A 7,187-nucleotide genomic window follows, 5' to 3' on the forward strand; every position below is an offset into this window, starting at 1 on the left:
AAAGTAGACACACCTGCTTTAGATTCTGAAAGTAGACACACCTGCTTTAGATTCTGAAGATAGACCCACCTGCTTTAGATTCTGAAGATAGACCCACCTGCTTCAGATTCTGAAGATAGACGCACCTGCTTCAGATTCTGAAGGTAGACCCACCTGCTTCAGATTCTGAAGGTAGACCCACCTGCTTTAGATTCTGAAGATAAACGCACCTGCTCCAGATTCTGAAGATAGACGCGCCTGCTCCAGAATCTGGAGGTAAAACACCAAGATAAATCTGACAGGCATAAGCTGCTCTCTTTACAGTTTTATCACTTCTGGTTTGCAGGTGATTCTTCCAGGGGTCGTGTCTTTTGCGGAGGTGGGCGGAGCTATAGCAGTAAGCAAAGTGGTTGAAGTGGGCGGAGCTTTGAATCAGTCAGATGCGTGGTTGTTGCTGTGGGAGGACGGAGTCAGCATTCACCCCGTCAACAGAAACGCGCAGTCTTTTTGCTTCGAACTGAGTGCACTCAGTCACCATGGTAACACAAGACTTATCATTCTCAACTGAAGCTTTGTTCGGTTCTGTTTGATGCTTTCAATTTGAAAATTATCAATAAATGCAATCTGAACTGTAAAACAAGACTGATGTTTTGAGAGTCTCAGAGTAAAGAAATAGGAGCATTCTGCTGAATTACAGTGATTTTTATCAAATGAAACTAAGCTGAACGGTCAGAAATGTGAGATTCACCTCTGAAGGGAAAAAGATTAACTTTGATTTGTTTTTGTAATATTAATTATGTTATCAGATGTTATAGAACTTCATGATTTTTTAACTTAACAGGTTGATCTGATGTGAATTTATTTCTTCTTTCAGAGATGAACTCATCTGAAAATATTATCACCATAGCAACCGCAGACAGGTGAGAACCTGACAGACATTCAGAAATCTAATGGAACCATAACATCTTTTCCATAAAAGATACTTTACAGTCAGAACCAAACCCATGTAAAAAGGCCCGGGTTATGGTTAGGTAAACCTAAGGCTGACACAAAAAATTTTAATAAGCACATGGATTTCTATTGTGTAGTTGAAGGTATTTTGCTTCCCATCCAGGGAGCTTTAGCCCTACAGACCTGAAGAGTGTGAAGATCCCAGCTTTAATTTGGGGGGGGAGGATTTGCCATGTCTTGTATGACTGAGATTCTGCACCAGCCAAAGGCTGATACTTTCCCTCCTAAATTCTGTGGCAGGTAAAACAGGTAAAGTCCCGTTGTTTCTCTTCTCAGGAGTGTATCACTGCGTTTTGAGGAGCAGTTAAGCTGTGACACCTGGTTCAAATATCTGCAGAGAGCCCTGGCCAATCAGAGCTCAGCTCCAGAGTGTCCTCCAGCAGCCAATCACAGTTCAATTCTCTACCCAACGATTGACGCAGAGCTGCGAGGTTCTGTCCCGCCAGCCATCGAGCGCTGTATCGCCCACATTACCACCTACGGTCAGTTCAGACCATCAGTACATCAGCCGATGACCCAGACTCCTCCATCAGATCAAACACCCTTGTTGCCATGGAAACCTCAGTAGGTGGAGCTTAGCTTTGTTTCTGTCTCCAGGTCTGAAGGTGGAGGGCGTGTACCGCCGCTGCGGCCTCGCTACTAAAGTGAAACAACTGGTGGAAGCCTTGATGACATCCCCAAACTCCGCCCCCCTGGAAAATGACGAGCAGGGTGTGTTGGATGCTGGCTCCGCCCTCAAACAGTTTATCAGAGACAAACAGAGCCTAATTCCCAACACAGACCGACTGCAGTGGCAGCAGGCTGCAGGTAGGAGAAGTATTTTATTTAATATTACTACGACTCATATTTAACACTTTATCTGATGCTCAGGAGTACTACAAGTGTATTTAATACTTTATATAATACTACTACTATAAGTACTACAAAAACTTCCAGCTGCAGTACTGCCATCGGTACCCCAGCACTATTACCGAGTCTAACAGAAGTTTTGTCTCAGTGATTTCAGATGAACGCAGGAGGTTTAAAGAATACAGACGGTTACTACGGCAACTTCCTGATGACAACAGAGCAACACTCAATGCTCTGTTTGGACACTTCTACATGTAATACACCACAACACACACAATGAGTAAAACATATTTCACTTACTGGTGTTCACTGGCTTCTCCCCCTCCGCTCCAGGATTCAGGTGTTCTCTCAGGTGAACAAGATGTCGGCTCACAACCTGGCTGTGGTTCTGGTCCCGTCTCTGTTTCAGGCTATGAGCCAGGATCTGATTGGACTCATGAAAGAATTCATTATCCACCACACACTGCTGTTTCTAGTGAGTACTGATACTGGGAGCTGCCCCTGGTATACACCTGTAACACGCCCACTATACACCTGTAACACGCCCACTATACACCTGCTGTAACACGCCCACTATACACCTGTAACACGCCCACTATACACCTGCTGTAACACGCCCACTATACACCTGCTGTAACACGCCCACTACACACCTGCTGCAACACGCCCACTACACACCTGTATTTTTTTGGTGCATATATACGCTATAAGAAGTTTTCAGAGGATGAAGATGGTCTCATTAATCAGATGTCTGTTTGTGTGCAGACTCCTGATGGAGAACAGAGGGAGAAAGAGGAGGAGGAGATCACCGTCCTGTGATGAAGATGGACCTCATGTCTAAGACGTTTTTCTGTATTTGAACTTTTCCTTGCTGGGACTGTGGATCAGACATTTGACTGTTTTTTATTTATTGATATTAACAGTTGGGCTTCATGCTGTCTGCTCGGTGGTCTTCATCAGTTTGATTCGGGGTTTTATTTTATGCTAGCAGAGAACTGGTTTGGTTCTTGGCAGGTTTTTCAGAAATCACAGAACCAGTCTGGAGTGAGAACTGTTTCAGAGGATCTGGACCAGCTCTGATTAGTTACCTGAGCAGGTTTCAGGTTTGACTTGTTACCAAACAACTCCAGTGACCTAAAACCTCTGAGGACTTCAGGTGTTTCTGTAGATATTATTGCTCTGATTAACGTTCTCGGTTGGTTCCACCTGTTTGCTGATGTTAGTGACAGATGAACCCGACTCTCTGACTACGACAGATTAGAGACATTTATTAACAGATAAGAAGAAATGTGATTCCTTCTGCATCTTCTTATTGAACCAGTGCTCCTGTAATAAACGACACTTTACAGAATGTTCTCTTTTATTCTAATTATTTTTCCCTCTGTCACTGTTTTTACTTTTAGTTTCTTTCTTTCTTTGTTTTTTATTCTTGTTACAGAAATCACTGCATTTTCTTGTACAATACTGAGACAGATTTGTAAGGAAATGTCAAAATAAAAGTCCTTTAGTTGAAAGACTTTGACTTTCTAATTAAAGCACTTATAGATTTACATCCATCCAACCATTTACTTTACCCATTTTTTCCTTTGGGTTCCTGTTTTATTATTATTGTGTGAGGCGGGGACACCTGGACAGGACGCATGTCCATCACAGGGACACAGAGACAGATTCATCTTAAAGCATCTTTACTTCAGGGATAATGAATCATTTTTCTGAGATCTTTTGGTCCAAACTCCTGGATCCTTCAGAGCTTTTTAAATGTTTTCCTTCAGTTCCAGAAGCTGAGATCAATAAAAATATCGATAAGTATCTGAACTGATCGGCAGCATCGATAACGTCCTGACGACTGTCCTCCTGATGGACTGAGCCTGCAAACATCCAGATACACAGATCCAGAGTCTGCAGCAGAGCCTCGGTGCTGGCAGTCCCAGGTCTCTCAGGTCTGGCTCTGGTTCAGGTGTGGTCAAGGTATCAGAGCTGCAGTGGCGTCCTTGGTTCTCCCTGATGATGTCATTGATCAGACGGAGGACACGTTGGACCTGCAGCCGGTCTCCGGTCTGAGTGTTGTCCAATACACACAGTCTCTGTCTACAGACGGACACCAGCTCTGACACACAGGGACTGGACCGGATCCTGTCCTGGAGACTGCTGTCCGTCAGAGTGTCTCCATGAGTAAAAAGGACCGCGGCGTGTTTGGAGATGTCCCCGTGGATCAGGCGGGTCAGGACCTGGAGCACCCGGGAGTCCCCGGTGGATAGCCGGCCAATCTTCACCACAATCACAAACACGTGAGGTCCTGGATCAGCCAGGTCCATCACTGACCTGATCTCTGAGACCAGCTGGTCCACAGTCAGATCCTCACCTGAGAGTCCAGCAGAGTCCACCACAATGATCTGTCCCCCGTCCACCACCGCTGAGACCTGTTTATGTCCCTTTCTGACTCCAGCAAAGTCACAGTCCGGTTCAAAGCAACGGAAACCCAACAAGGTGTTTCCTGATGAGCTCTTCCCGCCTCCAACTGGACCAATCAGAAGGATCCTCCTGTCCCCAGGCCCAAAGGATCCTCCAACATGATCAGGTGGACCAGTCCGATGGTTCCTGATGTCCTCAGACCCAACGGATCCTCCGACACTAACAGTCCAATCCATCCGATGGTTCCTCCCATCATTGGACCCGCCTGTATGAGAATAAAAACATGTTCTGTTGAGGAACTTCCTGTCAGCCTGGTCTCCTTCTGACAGATTCAGCCTCTGAATGTTCTTTTTGTCTGCAGTCCTCTGACGGACCTGCTGACCTGCATGAGTTAGAAATGTTCCTCCAGATGTTTCTGATTCGGACACTCACACTTACAGCCTTTTGTTGCCTCTAGAAGAACTTTTTATAGACGTGTTGCTGCCATCAAATACAAAATGACCTCATTTTTACTTTTGTTTTATTTTCAACATTTGATATGTTTACTATGTTCCATCATGAATAAAATATGTTTCATTTGTAAATCATTGACATTCAGAGGTTGAGCTGTTACCTGGAGACGCATCCTGCAGGTGTCCTGACCTCAGCAGCAGCGCTCGGACCTGCTCTCCTCCTTTATCCTCGTTGTTAAACAGGTGGAACCTCTTGGAGAACCTCCGAGCCACCTCTGGAAGAGAACTCTGGTCGTCACTGAAGATGAAGTCCTCCAGACTGGTGTTCTTCAGGCTGTCTCCGTAGGTGAAGAGCAGGAAGCAGCTCCTGAAGGCTGGTTCTCCAACCACCCTGATGGCCGCCTCCACGGCCTTCTTCTGCTCGGCGGTGAATCGGTCGGCTTTCACCACCAGCAGGAACAGATGAGGCCCAGGCGTCCGGAGGACTTCCTCACAGCAGCTTCTGATCAGCCCTTCTGATTCTAAGATCCCAGGGGTGTCGATCACCTGGATCAGTTTCCCAAAAACCTTCTCTGTTTCCTGTCGAATTGGAACCTTACTGGTGGTGAAAGACGCCTTGGACTCGAACGCCACCCGCCCTAAAATGGTGTTTCCTGAAGCACTTTTACCCACACCGGAGTTTCCCAGGAGGATGATAGTCAGATCAGGACCGGGACCAGGACTGGGACCGGGATCAGGACCGGGATCAGGACCAGGACCAGGACCGGGAGAGTCTGAATCCATGTCTGAACATCCAGAGACCTATGAGAAACAATTTATTTATGTCTTCATCTGGAAAATCAAGCAGTTTCATTTTTAAACATCCATCCATCATCTTCCTGGTTTTTCTGTTCAGGCTCACAGGGACCTGGTGTCCCCCCTCATCTGCTGAGGGGGGACACCTGCTGCTAATACTACAATACTGCTGCTTATATTATTTTATGTTTGAAGTAAAGCTGTCCGGTTCCACAGGTTAGGTTCTGGTCGGTTTCGGTCCAAAAGTCACAACCTCTTAAATACATAAAGTTCCCCCAGACGGAAAAGATCATCTCTGATCAGACACAGAATCAGAATCAGAACCGAACCGGAACCTGTTTCCGCTCAGATACGAACCTGGATCCAACAGCCGGGCTCTCTGCTTCAGCTTCCGGTCTCGGGCGCCACGTGACCGAGGTCCGAACCGGGTTGGGCCCACCTGTTGAATTAAACGGGTCACAGAACCGGGACGAAGCTTCAGAAGTTTTATTTTCACTTCAGTCACTTCCTTTATCGGACAGGAAGCGGATCTGCCTCACGAGCGCCTCACAAACCGGAAACAGCCTTTCAAAATAAGACTGAGGAAGCATCGTAGTGTAAAATATAAACTGCTAAATGTGACGATGATGAAGGTTAGTTTAATGAGAGGAGACAGATAAATACTCAAAGTTAAGGCAGATTTAAATGAACACTTCAGTGTTTAGTGGTCTTTATTTTGAAGGCAGCAAACGGAAGTGAACTTCAGTAAAATCAGTCCTTTCAGCCCACAATGCATTTTAAAATCTTCAAAGAACTTATAAAGCCTTGGATTTATAACCAAAATGTTTTTACAAACAGACTTTTCCCGATTTAAAACTTGTCAAATCAAGTAAAGAATAATCTCCTGTCTGACTGTGTTTGCAGCTGTTGTCCAGCAGGTGGCGCTGTTCGGTGTAAACACACAGAATCTATATTATTTCCACAAAGTGACAGATTCAGCCTCACAGGGTTCTGTCCAAACTCTGAGCTCTGCTCTGGATCAGTTCTGCTAAACCTCATGAGTCAGGGACAGATGTGTACACAGACACACACACACACACTCTCAGACAGTCAGAGGGAGGAGATAATAACAGAGTGGAGGAGGTTTAGCTCTGCTGATCTTAGTCAGTCTGAGTCTGCCCGTCTCAGAGGACGTGTCTCCGTCTGTCCATCTGTCCATCTGTCAGCATGGACAAACCTCGTTATGGATTATTGATTATTGTCTTCCTGCTGCACATCGATGGTTTTAGCTCCGATCACATCCGCCGTGACTCAGGTGAGATTTTTTTCTGCTGCCATCATTCCTGCAGAGGTTCTTCTTCTATGGTGGTTCAGTCCGCCAGACTCTGACCTCTGACCTCTGACCTCTAACCATCTGCAGTTAGTCTGGAACAATCCGCCTCATAAATCTGAGTGTTTGTGTGCTTCAAGCATTCAGGGAATGTGAACCATTAAGATCAGATTTCATCACATCCTCCCTATGTGTGTGTGAGTGTGTGTGTGTGAGTGTGTGTGTGGGTGTGTGTGTGTGTGTGTGTGTGTGAGTGTGTGTGTGTGTGTGTGTGTGTGTGTCTGATCTTAGTGTGCACACAGAGACAGAAGTGTTCGTGAAGTGGATTATGGAAAACTGAGCAGATCCAAACCAGGACCTGAAGGAGTCGGGAGGACCTG

At 45.9% G+C, this 7,187-nt stretch overlaps 2 protein-coding genes across 3 annotated transcripts in view; one reads left to right on the forward strand and one right to left on the reverse strand.

Moving 5' to 3' along the window:
- The window catches only part of LOC108228655 (arf-GAP with Rho-GAP domain, ANK repeat and PH domain-containing protein 1), an 18,117-nt gene extending 14,764 nt beyond the window's left edge, over nt 1-3,353 (forward strand). For both annotated transcript variants that reach the window (XM_037974483.1, XM_037974482.1), the window contains exons 20-26: nt 326-518; nt 854-899; nt 1,267-1,472; nt 1,588-1,797; nt 1,988-2,093; nt 2,173-2,314; nt 2,605-3,353. In XM_037974483.1, the coding sequence (XP_037830411.1) occupies nt 326-518; nt 854-899; nt 1,267-1,472; nt 1,588-1,797; nt 1,988-2,093; nt 2,173-2,314; nt 2,605-2,658 (957 nt within the window). In that variant the 3' untranslated portion in view covers nt 2,659-3,353. The remainder of the gene's footprint in view (nt 1-325; nt 519-853; nt 900-1,266; nt 1,473-1,587; nt 1,798-1,987; nt 2,094-2,172; nt 2,315-2,604) is intronic.
- On the reverse strand, nt 2,872-6,031 carry LOC108229609 (GTPase IMAP family member 8-like). The gene is made up of 3 exons (XM_017405279.3): nt 5,856-6,031; nt 4,865-5,504; nt 2,872-4,516 (listed from the first exon to the last, which is right to left on the reverse strand). Exons 2-3 carry the CDS (start codon nt 5,484-5,486, stop codon nt 3,627-3,629), a joined length of 1,512 nt encoding a protein of 503 aa, XP_017260768.1. The 5' UTR covers nt 5,487-5,504; nt 5,856-6,031; the 3' UTR covers nt 2,872-3,626.
- Nucleotides 6,032-7,187: the final 1,156 nt, after the last annotated feature.

Source organism: Kryptolebias marmoratus, unplaced genomic scaffold (assembly GCF_001649575.2).
Source record: "Kryptolebias marmoratus isolate JLee-2015 unplaced genomic scaffold, ASM164957v2 Scaffold82, whole genome shotgun sequence".
Classification (NCBI taxonomy): domain Eukaryota; kingdom Metazoa; phylum Chordata; class Actinopteri; order Cyprinodontiformes; family Rivulidae; genus Kryptolebias; species Kryptolebias marmoratus.